Genomic DNA, 16,399 nt, shown 5'->3' with positions numbered 1-16,399 from the left:
TGCAAGTTGGAGGTATCTTTTATTGAGAGCACACAAACTGGGTACTAACCACACTGGCTTGATGTGGGACCAGTTGAGAAATAAATTGAGTAAGAAAACCAAAAAAGGCACTGATTATAAGAAAAGACACTTGATGTGTTCTAAGAATATATTTAATACTGTTAATTTGGTAGCACAAAATAAAATAAAATAAAATGAGCTATGATGACCCTCACCCCGCAAAATAAGATGTAAAGCGTAATGCCATTGCCAGAAATTCAAATGATACTTCAATTACATAAAAATGTTTGCACAGTGAAGACTGTCTTAAATACAAGGCCACCTTTCCCTCTGCAGAATTGATTTGAACACATCTGCATTTTAACAACCCAATAAGGTCAACAGGAACATGAACAGAATATTTCTACTGGTCCCACAAGGAAAATTTACAGATGGAGTTATCAGAGAAATTTACTACAGGCAGAGCAAACCAACCCCATCCCAGGATGTCATTACTGAATAAAGAGTAACTGCAGACATATGAAATGGAACGCTTAAGAAAACTACTTGCTGGGCCCTTCAAAGCATCAATCAATCAAGATTCCCTTGATGGGCCCCTGCCTGATATACAGTCAATGACTTCTGTCACAGCAACTCCTTCCAAGTCCCCCTCTGATCCAAGGCATCTAGCTGTACAGCAGGAAAGGCAAAACCTTCCAAAGAATGTGGTTTGAACAGCCCACAAGTATAACCAATTAGAGACCAAACCTAAGCACATTTAGTAGGGGGCAAGTCCCAAGACCATGGTTGTTTTCATCTGAGTAAACATGCAACACATTACATCCAAATGTAGATTGATCTTACAATTAAGCAAAAAGTTGTCTTCTGCAGCCAGATGTAAGCAAAGAGTAGGCATAGCTAATCCTTGATATTTATAGGCAGATCAAATGCAATTATAAGACGTGGACGTTTTTAAATAATAAAATAAAAATTAAACATTTTGATGCACATGGTACCATTTGCTCAATTTAATCTGCTACATACAGCTGTACGGCCGTGCTATAAGGAAGCCACCCTGGTCTGGGCTTCAGGTGGAAATGACCCCCCAGAACCTCAGGAGCTGCTCTTGCTTGTGTCTCTGGATAAGGGCTGGATGTTTCCTTGCACAGATGCCCATCCCTTTCTTTGCATTCCTCACTTAGTTTAGCAGGTAAGGAGAAGTCTAAGGTAGAGCTAAGAAGCGAGTTGGTAAGTTCCAGAAGTTCTATCTGGAACATACTGGAGTGAGAATTAGGCAAGCTCCAAGGATCCACACAGTTTCTGCAGCTTTTCCAGGCAGATCCAATCAGACACTGCCTTGAAGCTGCCATGTAGGGATTGCTGATGAGAGTTGGCCAGCAGTGTAGTAGGAGCATCTACAGCAGATGGACATTTCCTGTAGCTTATATATTCCTAACACAAAGCTCAGTAGTACTATGTTGCAGTAACTCCAAAATCAACAGGGGCCCTGCCTGCCATTTGCTTTTAGAATAGCTGCATAATAGTGGGCCATTACAGAGGGCCTTAGCACCCAAGGCACAGGAATGGTTCCTGGAGCATCAAGGCTAGGCCAATTCACAGTACGTTTGGCAGTACGAGCAGCTGTCCTTTTCTCTAGACCATCAGCCACCTACCGGTACTACCGAGTTTGAATAATCTGTGAACTAAAATACGTCTGTTTCAGCCAAATCCCTTTGCCACAGCTGCATCCCTTCCGCACTGTTTAGACTCAAGTTAAGGCACTTTAATACTGCATTGAGGACAGAGCTCCCCAGAAGCCAAAAATCCTCAAGAGAGATAGTGCTGACTAAAGTTTTTAAATTCATCATCTAGGGGAGTCAGTTTTTCAGGTGATAAAACCGACATTCAGGTTTCTGCATTCACCATTCCTCAGGATGTTTAAAACTCTAGCAAACAGAAACAACTGTTTGTACATCAACTCTGTACACCATTTGTAATTCACGCAGAGGGGGCACGGAAGAGAGCAAATTGTATCTTATGATTTACAGTTGGACTCCCCCCACATTAGTGATTATCAAAGCTTGGTGATTTTTAAAAGTGTCATGTCAGCTAAGCCTGTTCGAAGAAAAAAAACAGTTATTTTGAAAACACACATCTAGTGATGGTTTACAGAATCATTGCATCAAACAGGAGAATTTTATATAGGCATGTGGCAAAACTGACCAACTGTATGTCACAGCTATAAATAAAGGCCCTTGCTGCAATGCAGTCCCTTATGCTTTGCTGTTATCCCAAACTTGTTCTAGGTCAAAAGCAAACTCATAAAAGTGTCTTGTTAATATACAAGCATCAAATATAGTCTAAAGACATTATTAGTCTAACTGCTTGAACATATCAATTCCTCTCAAGTCAAGTCTTCCATGCCCCAAAAGAAAAAAGTAAAATGTATCTTTCGCTGTTCTGTATTGGAAAAAGTTGCTTAGAATTTTCCTGAGCCAAATGTTGTCCACCACAGCCAGGAAATGTTTCAGCCCCATGTCTTCTGTCTGAATGGCATCCACACTATTCTGCTTAATATCCAAAATCTGTCTAGGAGAAACTTGGAATATTGGGTAAGAAAACTGTGGTGTAAGCACCGTCAAGTGACTTCCACTGTGCGCGTTCCAAAGAGATATAACGGGCTGTCAAATCACAGCAAGCTGGAAAACATGGGCAGCTGGCAGTGCTTAAAATGTGCCATTAACAATCATTGCACTTCAAATGTTCATGATAGCTGGGAAAATGAAGCAGTAATGTAAAGACTGGCCAGTGGCAATCACTCATTTTCATCTGGATTCTGAGGGTCAATTATTTTGACATGTGTGAAAGGGAACAACCCTTTCCTACCATGGACTTCACCTTCCCATTGACCATTGATATTCATCCTTGTCACCTTCACCATGTCACCAACCTGCAGAGTTGAAAGAGAAAAAGGTACACATCTTAGAACCTAGCTGGAAGATGGAAAATTCATTCTGACTTAAAGAAACTGCACTGCAGGAAACGTTTCTGGGCTTCTTCAATATATATAGATAAATCTGTTATTGGTCAACAGCTCACCTGCTCCTCAAGCCAAGACCAGTACTGAAGAAATTTAAAGGATCATAGGATCCATCATATACAGAGTGTCACTGACTTAGTAAAGAGAAGATCTGAACAATCACTTAAGTGCCAGTTATGATGAAGTAGATCTTTTTCTCCTTTGGGAAATCCATTATACAAATGCTTCTGTGATTTTGCTAAGGCAATGAAGTGTGCATGTTCCCCTTTTACTGAACTGTTTAGCATATATGAAAACTTATCTCTACTGTAAAGCAATACCATGGACTTGGGGACAGCCCTGCTAGATCAATCTAACGTTTGTTTCTCAGTTGATGAGTGGAACTGAGGCCAAATAATGTACTACATTTAATCAAAGCCCTGGCAAGTAGCTCAGCTGCCACTCCAAACATGTCTGCAAATAACCCTGCTTAAGACTAGACTCTAAGGTTATTTCCTACTTGGTATATCATTCCAATAATATAAGTTCCATTGGTCAATATGGAGATTTAGATAATAGAATTTGGAGATGGGTGGGTGAGAGCAGTGTTTGCTTTCTGGAAGAGTGGGTGAAGGACAGCCATTCCAGTTGAGACAATGTGATGCCATTTATGGGAACATAAAACATTTGCCTTTTATTCTTTCACTCTAATCTGTAAGAATGCTGGGGCAGGGGAGAAAAATACAGAGCATTTAAAGACTGCTAGCTGAAATGGCACATCCTATTCCATCACTGCATTCTGCTTCACATGTTGACCTCTTCTCAGGAACAAACTCCAGAAAATCGAGTTCACTTTTGTGCTTCAGCTGATAAGAGACAACCTTGAAGATTAGCCACACAATTTACCCCCACACTTGTGCTACATTAAAACTGGCATTTTCCCATTATGAAGAGTCCAGCATCCTACTCAGAAAGATGCTACAATTTCTCCTAGGTTGGGAACAAACAACAAGCAAAGGCCCTTAAGCCTGGTTTAAGTAACATCTTTTCAGCATTTCAACAGAATCCACATTCTAATTTGCCTCTTTCCCATGTAACACTTTGACTGTGAAGATTAAAATTACCTATTTTTAACTGGAATTGTCTGAATGACCTTTCAGATATTACATAAGGTAGGTCTCCTGAGAGGAACTGATGAAGATATTTAATAATAATTCATCAGTTCTGTTCATCAGGCCCTCTCATTGGACTCACATTATTTCAGTGTTGTGAAAACTAGGTGCCACGTAACTTGGAGGAGGGGAGGAGTGGCTCAGATGAGATGCTGCTCAAAGAGGCAGAATACTTAGGCTAGCACTAATAAGGCAAATGAGGTTAAGGGTAGAGCCAGCCACAAATTCTGCAGATTAAATAATGGATTAACAATCTTGTCTCATTAGTGTCAATGGCAATTTATTTACTTAGATAACCCTAAACCTAGATTATTTATTTATACATTTCACAATTTCTCCTCCCTGGCTTTACCCCAACAGACAGCAGCAGTTGATGCAGCAAGCATTCAGTGCCTCAAAATTTTCTTAACACCACTTAGCCTATTAATGACAACAATGTACTTCTACATTTCAGTTAGCAGAGCCACTTAAATATGTAAATGTTAACAACAGCAGTCAGAACACTATTTCTGCAACATCCACAAGAACAGCACTAAATGAAAAAGGTGCCAAAGAAGAGTAATTTAAAATGCTCTCTGACTTTATTTTCTTTGCAAAGCAATGAGGCAAAACCATTGCAAGAGTAAGCACAAAAGGACCTTAGTGCCATCCACATTATCAGTGAAATGGCAAGAAAATGGAGCCATTGGAGCTGTTCTCATAGCTTGACAATTTAATTTAATAAAACATTTTATCCTGTCTTTTCACAAATTTATTTATTTATTTATTTAGAAAATTTCTAGGCTGCCCCATTCGCCAAAGCCTCGGAGCGGCTTACAAATAAATAAATTAAAATACATAAATAACAATATAAAATACACATAACTGTATAAAATAAGTTGCCCTGGCCAAAAAACTTTAAAATAAAAATAACATTAACAATTAAAATGACGCTTGAATAAAAAGGTCTTCGCCTGGTGCCGAAAAACAAATAACGACGGCGCCAGGCGGACCTCTCTGGGGAGCGCATTCCATAGATTGGGCGCCACCGCAGAGAAAGCCCTCCTCCGAGTACCTATCCTCCTAATTTCCTTCACAGAGGGTTCCCATGGGTTCCCAAATGTCTCAAGAGGGCTTACAGAATATAAAATAAAGACACTAAAAATACAATCTGTAATCTGTAATAAACCAGTTGTGGATTATTTAATTCAGAGTGAGTCTGCAATGCATGCAGAACACCTATGGTTTTCATTTCAAATCTACAAACCCTACTCTTGGAAGTGTCGTAAAAATCCAGATTGTTTAACATTTGCTTGCAAGAAAGGAAGCAAGAGCAGTCTCGTACCAGGTGAGATAAGAGTAGAGAAAAAATAGGATTTATTTATTTATTTAGGTTAGGGGAAGAAGAAAGTGTGAGCTGGAAAGGTCTGATTCAGTGAAGTGACTCAAGAGTGGTCGAAAAGGAACTGAGGGACTGGGCGGGAACCTCCCCTTTTGCCTGGGTCCCTGGAAGAGGCAGGGCAGGGCTCCTGCCCACCCTGTGATGCTGAGCCTTGCATTGCGTGGCAAAGCCCATATGGGTGATTGCACAGAGACCACGAAGAAGAATCCAGATTTTTTAACATTTGCTTGCTGGGTTTACACAGCGTGAAAGCCTAAGAAGTCTGAAGAGATGTCCTAGGCATGTTGTCCGAATTTTGCTATTGTTGAATTCATAATTTGGAAAAACATTGGTTATTTTCAGCTACTTCAAAGCATCCAAAACAAGAGTGCTGCAAAAGTACTGTAACAATCTAACAATTAACAAAAGAAGCATCTAACAGCTTCAGCTTCCTTTGCAAAGGAAGATGGTCAATGTAAAACACTTCAATATTAAACTGAACTAGTCAAACCCTATTTTGTATAATGCTGTCAAGAGGTGCTAAAGCTGGGCATATTTTCCTCTACTTACAATTTAACTGCAGTAATTGCAGGAAGATTTAGAGGCTGATGATGGCCCTGTAATGTACTGTACAAAGACTATACTGCTTCACTGAAAAATAACCAAGGCTGAAATCTGCATTTGACACTTCGATGAATTCATACATTGCATTTACAATTCATTTATCTGAACTATTTTTATTCTACTGCTGAGCTCCAAAATATTGATAAATAAGCCACTGTTGGCTATCTGGATCATGTGAACTACGTCACTCAGTTCAACAGTGATTATTTCTAGGAATGTGCACGCGCGCACATGCACATGTGTGTGTGCAGGATTTTGAACATTCAACATTTATGGAAGGGTTAAACACCAACAGGTTACGCAAATCCCACATGGCATGCACTGTACTCCACTGCGCCCTAAATAATCATTTTAATAATAATATTCAAAATGGCATATACCACAGTGGAGTATATGTGCAAATCAGTCCATGAGGGTTGATTTTTGAGTAGACTTTCAAGAGACTACACTGTGAAACTTGGAAGCAGTATGAGTCAAGAGCTATATACTCCTTTTTGCAGGCCAATATAAACTGCACACTAGTATCTTTAATCACAAGCAAAATGTAGCTCCAAGGATAGTAAAGACACACATACCAGCTCTCCTCAGAGGTTTCCCAAATGTGTGGGACAAGTCCCAAAGAGACCTTAGGGCATTTAAAGCATTTTGAATCCAGCCAAAGGCAAGCATTCTGTCATGTGGAGAAGAAACAGAGGGAGCCCATGTGGCTCCACAAAAAATTAAGTGACAACGTGAAAGAAAAAAAGAATATGTACAGGAGGTGGAAGCAGGGACAGGCCACTAAGGAAGATTATAAACTCATAGCATGGAATTGCAGGAAGATTAAAGCAGGAAATGAACCAAGAATAGCAAGAGATGCTAAAAACAACACTTCTTCTGGTATGTCCAATACAAAGGACAAAGAGAAGGATGTCCAGCTACTCTTCCCTTTTATTGTAAGCTGTCCTGAGATGTTCTGTAGGGGATGGGATAGAAAAGTTTTTAATAAATAAATAAAATAAATACTTAAAATGAATGGCAGAGTGATAACAGATGATCAGGAAAAGGTCATCCATGAAGGAGCAGGAAAAGGTGGAGGTGCTCAATTCCTACTTTGAATCAGTCTCCCAAAAGAAAATTTACAACCAAGAGGAAGTACAATCTGAAAGTGAGACTGGCAGCCCAAGATTGATGGACAAATGGTTAAGGAATTCCTAGATGGAATAAACATGTTCAAATTTCCAGGGTCCAATGCACTCCATCCCAGAGTCTTAAAAAAGCTAGTGAAGGAACTCTCAGAACCACTGGCTATTATCTTTGATAAATCTTGGGAAACTGGAGAAGTGCCAGATGACTGGATAAGGGCTAACACACCCATCTTCAAAAAAGGGAAAAAAGATGAACCTGGGAACTACAGACCAGGTAACAGAAATTCCTAGAAAAAATCTGGGGCAAATTATTAAAAAAGCAGTCTGTAACAGGGTGGATTTGATTTAAATCAAATTTATTTAAAATACAATTTAAATAACTAGTCAGTAAAACTAGATTTAAATCATGGTTTTCTATGTAATCTGCATGCATGCCTTACCTATAGGTAGCGGAACTTCACTGAAATATTCCCAAACTGGGGCTCTTTTATGGCCTATTGTTATTATTGGTTTTCTCCTCCATGGAAAGAATATGATGAATCTCAGGTTGTGCTCAAAAAGGTTCAAAGACCTATGGAGTATTCTACTCAAAAGGTTTCACTTTCATTTTTACTGCTTGCCCCTCCCTCCTCACACTGTACCGATCTATTCCACTCCCAACAATTTTCTTCTAATCATTGGATTTTTTGAAACTATGCACTTAAAGGTGAGGGGTTGATTTTGTGTGCATAGATTTGTAAAAGAACAATGGGATTAAGGTCTTTTTCTCAACTCTATGTTTATTTTATAATTTTTGCTGTGAAGAAGAGACATGTGATCTCTGCAGACACAGATTCAGTTTTGAGAACTGTAAAACCAAGCATCTGTAATGATATTGTCTAGATAGAAAAATTGTCCAAGAATCTTACAGATACCTCTGAAAGAGTAAGACATCATGAATGGATAAATCTATCATAAATGGGTTAGTTTACCAAAAAATTTAAACATTACATGAATATACAGCCTCAAGCTACATAATTAAAAACTAATTCTTAATAATCTTTGGACTGTAATGTATCGTAAATAAAAAACTATCTTTGAATAGATTGTTCCCCCAGAAGGATTTTATTTAAAAAGTCCAGTTTAAATTTTAAAAAAATCCAATTAAGCTTAGAAAACAGTGTATATGTAAAGATGCAGCAGACATACATAAACATATACATGACATTAAGAAAGTAAATAGGAAGAACTTTTTCTTTCATATCATTAGAAACCAGGTTTATCTTAGGGAGTCAAATGGTAAGAGATTTAGGACAGAAAAACAAGAAACATAAAACAGAATGAGTCAGAAGGGACCTCCTGGGCCATCTAGTCTGACCCCTGGCTCCAGCTGGCTCTGCTCATGTAACCCCCAACAAGGAACTACTCATTCACAGATATCCTGTTAAACTCTGGAACAGGCTGCCACAAACATATTAATGGAAGGCATTAATTTAAACAGCATTAAACAACATGGAGAATGAAAGACTGCTAGACATGATGGGTACATAGTACCTCCAGGACCAGAGGCAAATGCCAGCTGCTTGGGAAAATGTGTGGGAGGAGGCTCTTCCACTCACATCCTCCTTGTGGCCTTCGGATGGACATGTATTTGGCCATGGGTGAACAAGAGAGGTGTTTGGTCTGCTCCGGCATGGCTCTTCTCCTATTCTTAAGACACAGAAGGCAAACACAGAAACACTCTGTGGTAAAACAGCAAAGTAGCCCAGCAAGGAAGGCATCTGAAAAGCTTACCTCTAATGCTAAGGCAGTCTTGTCATAAGCACATGGTACTCTCTTTTGAATTGCTTTGGCATAGACGGGTCCATTTTGTGTTGATGGTAGGGGGTTGACCACTGCCCCAGGCGTATTGGATACACTGGGAAGAGGGCTTGTGGTTTGTGGCTGAGCATAAGCATGGGCAGGCTCAGGAATCCCATAGCTGTTGGAATTCCTATTCCCATGTTTTCCATGTGGGGAAGATCTCACAAGCTTCTCAACATAAGGAACTGGGATCATTCCAGCGCGACCATCTTTGTTTCTGGCATTCCACCACTGTTCTTCAGGCTTCTCTACAATGATCAGTATCTCCCCCTTTTTAAATGGCAGATCCTCTGCATCATTTCCAGGAAAGTCATAAAGAGTCCGCACATATTCCACATTCTCTTCTGTAGCAGTGATGGCTACTGATCCTGATCCCATTAGTGGTGCTGGATATCTGAAAAAAAAGCATGGGAGTTAATAGCAGATATTCAACTGCTTAAAATAGCTTTTAAATGTTTCAGGAAATGTTTGGTGTTATCTTTTTAAAGCTGAAATCCTGTGCACATTTTTGGAACAAAGGGACCCGCTCTGGATGACACAACAAGCCACAGCAAACTCCAGCCAGGGCACAGATATTAATAATTGTGCCGGGCATGCCACAATGAGCTGTTGTGCAACTTGATCCAGCAGAGGGAAACATCTAACTAAATGTGAGGGTGCTGTAATCCCTCTCAGTTTAATTGGTACCAATGATCTAGTTAAGATTTGGATACAAATATACTGGGAGACAAATGTGGAAGTGGGAAGACTTTTCAGTTTGTACGTAGCCTTCCACAACCCTTTAAATATGCCACTTCTGCAAAAAACAAGAAAACAGGAAATGGACAGATTGCACTGACTTATATTATCAGCTGCTTAAAGATATTGGGGGTGTCTAACATCAGGATTCAGAGACAGAGTGCTGTCTCCTTATACACACCACATTTTATATAAACAGTTAAGCTACTCCATGTAGTTGCCAAATACAGAACTGCTTCAGGATGGGGGAGAATATGCTAAGACAGGGCTGAGCAACTTATGGCCCTTCAGGTGTTTTGACCTACAAGTCCCATCAGCCCTCACCACTGGCTGTGCTGGTTGAAGATGATGACAAAGGAAGGAGCTGAAGCTTATTGGCCCACCCTGTCCAACACTGTATTAAGACTCTGTATAACTGCAAATTAAGAGGTGTTTAATTGTTACAGGCAATTAATATATATGTTTGGAAAAATAAATGCTTTTCAAATAGGAAACTTGATTTAAATCAATCCAACCTGATAGTATTATGCCTTGTAGTATTCCACTCTGCCGCTACAGTTAATAAAAATGAAGGGTGATTAAAAACAAAGGTAGACCCAATAGAATGGAGCATCATAATCTTCACTGGAAGTCAGGTGGAAGACAATCCAATGAATTGGAATTGATTCAAATGACCCAATTTCAAACAAAATTGTAACCATATTCAAATGAGCACTTTAAACAAGAAGCCTGACTACGGGAAATAGAAGACCTTAGTTTTACTTTGCATTCTCAAGTCATGAGTTGGTTCCAGCTATAAAGACTAAAAAATATGTCCTCATATTGGTTTGCTGGACTTCTTAGCACAACGGAAGGAAACAAATGCTGAAACATATGACTGCAGCCTTACTCAGCAATAAAATCCTATTGAAGAACAAGGGGCAGTTTTCCCCAACAATGGCAGGCCCTACTATGAAGGGTTGGAATAGGCTACCACAAACTTCTGTAGTTTTGAGTTTCAGAATAGTGCCAGAAAACACAAGTGGTGGGAAGAAAGAAAAAGAAAAAACCACCTCCACTTTGTTGCTTGCTCAGCACCAACAAACAGAATAATCTGTGCACCAAACTTGTTCTTAGGGTTTGCTTTACCTATGTAAAATATTCACCATCCTAAACATGTTTAGCCAAAATGTAAGTCCTGTTATTATTAGTCTACAAGTAAGGAGCTGCAGGACCTTTTTCCAATCTAAACATACATAGCACTGTGTTCTTAGCTTGATTATTGCTGCATCTGGTCTAAGCAAATAGAGTGCTGAATTAGTCATAAGTGTAAGCTTAAGGGACACAGTTCTTCATAAAATTGAAGCAGTTTAATTTTGCAGGTCCTCCATGTTATTCAATCAACTTTCTTTGCTACATTTGCCTTGCTACATTCATTAACTGAAGTAAAAAAGTCTCTTAATCCTGGCCTAGTCACCAAGCCACCCTGGGTTAGCTTTTATGAAAACATCATCTTCTCCATATTAGGAGAAGCTAGTGAACATCTCATATAGTGTGCCAAAATGCTGCCATACATTACGAGGAAAATTTCAAAGGCTAATAACTTTATTCCCAGTAGACGTACAGCAATGAGGTAAACTTGAAAAAACAAAGCCTATAAAATACAATCAGAAGCTTTTTTGGACTGAGAACTGGAAAAGCACTAAAAGAGGCAGCAGCATCTATCTGAGAATAGGAAGCTCCGGGGCAGTTACGCTTCTTACTCATTTGCACTGCGGCCGTTGCGGCATCCTCCGCATGTAAACCGCTCCATCGCAACGGCGGCAGGGAGCGGGGGGCAAAACCTGGCCTAGGCCTAGGCCTAGGCAGGCGCATGCAGGCTTGTTAACGACGTAGGCCAGGTCGGCCCTGGTCAGCAGGCAGTGGCACTTCGCCACCCGCGCCAAGCGGGAGGAGCTGCGAAAGGGCCCGCCCGTCACGCTGCAGGGCTGGCAAAAGCCCAGGCTCTGAGCGTAGCCGCCCGGGAGCCCTTCGGCGCGTGGTGACCCGCTGCACGCAGCGCCCTGGGTCGGGGCCGCGGGGCCGCCGGGCGGCAGGAGCAAGGCAGTCGCCCAGCACGTCTCCTGGCCGCCGGGAAGGCCGCCGCGCCTGGCGCGCGACGCGACGGCTCCCTCCGAAGACCGCGCATCCGGGAGTGCGGGCGGCGCGGTCTCCCCCGCAGCTTCACTGGAGCCCACCCGTTGCCACGGGGCCGCCCAAGGGCGACGGCGCGGCCGACAGGGAAGGCCGGGAGGGCAGGGCGCCGCCGGCCCGGCGCGAGGGGGCGGGCCTTCCGCGCGGCGGGCCTCACCTGGGCGCGGGCTCGATCAGAGTGGTGGTGTCCAGGTAGTGGATCTTGTAGAAGTCCAGCAGGGCCGGCAGGTGCTCGAACTCCTGGTCGCCGATTTTGAAGCGGCGCCCGGGCAGCGAGTTGATGATGTAGTGCGAGACGCGCGAGTTCTCCGAGACCGAGAGCACGTAGTCGCCGGGGCAGGTGGAGGAGTCGCGCACCAGGAAGGTGCCGTGCCGCTGCCCCTGCAGCCGCGCCTGTGCCTCCGCCCGCGACAGCGGCCCCACGTACCAAGAGGAGCGCTCCGACGCGTCGAAGCGGGCCGCCGCCGCCGCGCACGACGACGACATCGCGAGGGCGGACGGGAGCGACGGACGAGGAAGGCCTGGACAAGACTAGGACGAAGGCGTCAGCCGCGGGGCATCGCGCGACGCGGCTCTCGAAGCGTCAGCCTCGGGGCCAGACGACCGCTCCGGCCTACCGCTCCGCCGAGGCCCAGAGCCAAAATGGCGGTCCAGGCAGCCGCGGGAGGAAAGGGGGCGGCCGCCACCACGCCCTCTGCGCAGCCGCACCAGGAGGAGGCGCGCTCTCGCCGTCCGACTTCAGGGGACGTGCTTGGACAGCGCCCTCTCCGGCGCGCGGGGGCGCGCGTGAGGCCCGGGGCTCCCGTGGACGGAGAACGGTGCCAACGGCTTAGTCCCGGCTTGAGAGACGGAACTTCTGGCTCGACTTCCTCCATAGTTTCGCCTCACGACCACCCTGCGATGACGCTTGCTCCAGAATCACGCAGGGGGCTTCGTGGCCGAGCGAGGACCGGAACCTGGATTCGCGGTCTCGCTTCGGGCTGGGATGAGAGAGGACGCTGCGCGACCAGAGGCGGGGGCTGGGTGGCCGCTGCCCAGTGCCAGAGGCCGCGTCTGCGCAGACGGGCTGGGAGGGCAGCTCCCGCTTGAAACAGGGCTGGGCGAGTTCCCGGAGGGATTCGCGGCGGAAAGCCCCACCTGCCCACTTGAAAGAGGCTCTCGGGGATTGACTTAAATTGCACAGAAGGCGAATCTGAACCATGAATTTCCTGCCCAAATCAGTGCAGATGATTTGCAACCTGCCTGGGATCATCCCAATGAGTTCCTCCTCTTCGATTAAAGTTTTGGGCTGCACAGAATTCCCTGACATCTTGTAGAGCGCACCCTTATGTTGGGTGCATGATTTGGTATTGCTCTAGAGACTTTTGGTATTCTTGGCATGGGACAGTGCCCTCCAATTACAGAAAGTCTTGAGCCAAACGGGGACCAAAACCATCTTGAACAGAACCATCACTCTCTTGCATGTGTGTGGGGCATGACCTGAACTTGGCCCAAAGCTCCTGTTGATGCTCTGGTCGAACTTTGGAATGGGGAAATGACCAGGGCTATTGACACGATCGCGCCTAAGCGTCCTCTCCCACCGAGCAGAGCCCACTCTTCCCCTTGGTATACATCTGAATTGCGGGTGATGAAGCGGGTTGGGAGACGTCTAGAGCGTAGGTGGAGGAAGTCATGGGATGAATCTGACCGAACACACTTAAGAGCCCATTATCAGGCCTATGCTGTGGCGGTGAGGGTGATGAAAAAGAAATTCTTCTCTGTTTCCATTGCCTCCTCACAATGCCGTCCAGCGGAGCTTTTTCGTGTGCTACAAGGGCTGGTTCATCCTGGCCCCAAGAAATACCCTGTACCGCCCTCGACGGCCCGCTGTGATGACTTTGCCAAGCATTTTAAGGAGAAAATTGCTCAGATTCGTCACGAGCTGGACTCCACTAGTGACTCAGAGCCTTCAGGGGAGGAACCAATGTTGCCGTCTGGTCCAAAATTGATGGATGAATTTCAGTAGTTGCGGCCGTGGACAAGGTGCTTGGACAAGTACATCCCACCACCTGCCTTTTGGACCCTTGCCCATCTTGGCTACTTAACAATGCCAAGCACGGGATAGGGACTTGGATCCTGGAGGTTGTCAACGCCTCTCTGAGGGATGGCCGGGTACCTGCCCCTTTAAAGGAGGCGGTAGTCCGACCAGTCCTAAAGAAGGCATCCCTGGATCCAGAGATGGCCACCAATTACAGACCGGTGGCCAACATCCCGTTTTTGGGCAAGGTGTTGGAGCGGGTGGTGGCAGGACAACTCCAAGCACTCTTGGATGAAACTGATTATCTGGACCCATTTCAGCCGATTCCAGAAGGTGGTGCTGGGGGACTATGGCTCTGCGCCATGGCAGCTATGCCATGGAGTTCTGCAGGGGTCCATTTTGTCCCCCTTGCTATTTAACATCTACATGAAACCGCTGGGAGAGGTCATTAGGTGGTGTAGACTGCGGAATCATCAGTACGCTGATGATGCCCAGCTCTACCTCTTGTTTTCAACCAATCCAGGTGAGGCAGTGGCTGTACTGAACCGGTGCCTGGCCGAGGTAATGGGCTGGATGAGGGCCAATAAACTGAAGCTCAATCCAGACAAGACAGAGGTCTTGTTGGTAGGCGGCTCGGGCTTCGGGGAAGGGGACCTTGATCTTGTCCTGATACTTCAATTGGTGCAAAACAGAGCTGCCAGGTTGCTGACGGGGACTGGGCGTTGTGCTCACATAACTCCAGTCCTCCGTCAGCTTCACTGGCTCCCCATTGAAGTCCGGGCCCAATTCAAGGTGTTGGTTATTACCTATAAAGCCCTTAACGGCTTGGGTCCTGATCACCTAAAGGAGCGCTTACGTCCATATGTGCCCTCCCACCCCTTGAGATTGGTGGCAGAGGCCCTTCTCCAGGAGCCCTCCGTGAAGGACATTAGGAGGGTGAGTACCCAGAGGAGGGCTTTCTCTGCAGTGGCACCCGACCTATGGAAAGCACTCCCCAGAGAGGACCACTTGGCACTGTCATTATTTGCTTTTTGGCACCAAGCCAAGACCTTTTTATTTAAACGTCATTTTAATTGTTGATTTTATTTATTCATTTTAACAACTTTGGCCAGGATGTCTCCAACTGCACTTTATTGTATTAATGATATTTATTTGTAAGCCGCCCCGAGGCTTAGGCTAATAGGGCAGCATATAAATCCGCTAAATAAATAAATAAATAAATAAATCTTAAGTCTAGGTACATGGCATTAGTTCTGTATTTTATTCTATCTCACTGAGGTAGTTTTGGTAGAGTGCAAGATGCTTGACCTCATCCTGCACACGCAGGATTTGAGACAAGCCAATCTAACTTCTACCCAGTAGAAGTCATTTTCCTAGATAAGCAATTCTACAATTCAATGTCCCAATTCTTTATTTGGAAAATACAACACCAGTTCCTTTTTGTTTTCTACTTAGTGCCAAGTGGTGGCGCTTCTAGCTGTGCACTCACAGAAAAATTCGGACTGGACAGATGTATTGGACAAATTCATGGAGAAGTCTATCAGTGGTACCAGTCCCAATGGCTCCATATTAGCTCTGGTGCCAGGGGCAGTATACCTGTATACACTAGTTGCTAGGGACCTTGGACAGAATTGTTGCATTCATCCTGCTTGAGGGATCCTGGGGGCAGTTGGTGTCCCACCACATGGATGGTGTGTCACTGGTCTGATTCAATATACAGTGGTACCTCGGCTCACGAATGCCTCAGTTCACAATCAAATCAGGTCGCGAACAAAAATTTCACAAAAATTTTGACTCAGGTCGTGAACTCTGCATTGGGTGGTGACCGCGATCGCAGCCATCTCCCCACCCCCTGAGTGGGGAGATGGCCACAATTGCAGTCGCTCTCGTGCAGGGAAGACAGGTGTGATCGCAGTTATACTCGGGGGGGGGGGGGGGGGGTTGGCCCCTGTCGTGGGGGGGGGGGGGGGGGATGGCCGAGATTGCACCTGTCTTCCCTGCACGAGCGCACCCATGATCGCACATGTCTTTCCTGCATGAACACAACTGCGATCTTGGCCATCTCCCCCACCTCAGCACAATCGCACCAGTCTCCCCCCCCCCCGCCTCCAAAGTGCGCCCGCGATCGCACCCATCTCTCCCACCAGTGCACCCGCAATTGCACCCGTCTCTCCCTCGCAAGCGCGCCTGTCGGTGGCTGTGATCGCACTCATGCTGGGCGGGGGGATGCCTGTGATCTTTGTTTTTTGTCACTTTGCTTCAAATTTTTCTGATTAAAAAAAAATAGTTGCAGAACAGATTGACCTTATTTTCATTGAGCCTTATGGGGAAATATGACTTGGCTCACGA

At 44.7% G+C, this 16,399-nt stretch overlaps 1 protein-coding gene across 3 annotated transcripts; it reads right to left on the bottom strand.

The window, feature by feature from the left end:
- Nucleotides 1–12,680, bottom strand: CRKL (CRK like proto-oncogene, adaptor protein). Of its 3 annotated transcripts, none has more exons than XM_044444113.1 (3): nt 12,191–12,673; nt 9,055–9,517; nt 1–2,929 (listed from the first exon to the last, which is right to left on the bottom strand). In XM_044444113.1, exons 1-3 carry the CDS (start codon nt 12,517–12,519, stop codon nt 2,795–2,797), a joined length of 927 nt encoding a protein of 308 aa, XP_044300048.1. In that variant the 5' UTR covers nt 12,520–12,673; the 3' UTR covers nt 1–2,794. The 3 variants fall into 3 exon arrangements, with proteins under 3 accessions (XP_044300048.1, XP_044300047.1, XP_044300049.1); XM_044444112.1 differs by lacking the exon at nt 1–2,929 and adding an exon at nt 5,198–8,970 and having other exon boundaries at nt 12,191–12,680; XM_044444114.1 differs by lacking the exon at nt 1–2,929 and adding an exon at nt 5,198–8,965 and having other exon boundaries at nt 12,191–12,678.
- Nucleotides 12,681–16,399: the final 3,719 nt, after the last annotated feature.

This window comes from Varanus komodoensis, unplaced genomic scaffold (assembly GCF_004798865.1).
Source record: "Varanus komodoensis strain SLA01 unplaced genomic scaffold, ASM479886v1 scaffold44_1, whole genome shotgun sequence".
Classification (NCBI taxonomy): domain Eukaryota; kingdom Metazoa; phylum Chordata; class Lepidosauria; order Squamata; family Varanidae; genus Varanus; species Varanus komodoensis.
The sequence above is the reverse complement of the archived record's forward strand: the minus strand, read 5'-3'. Positions and strand labels throughout refer to the sequence as shown.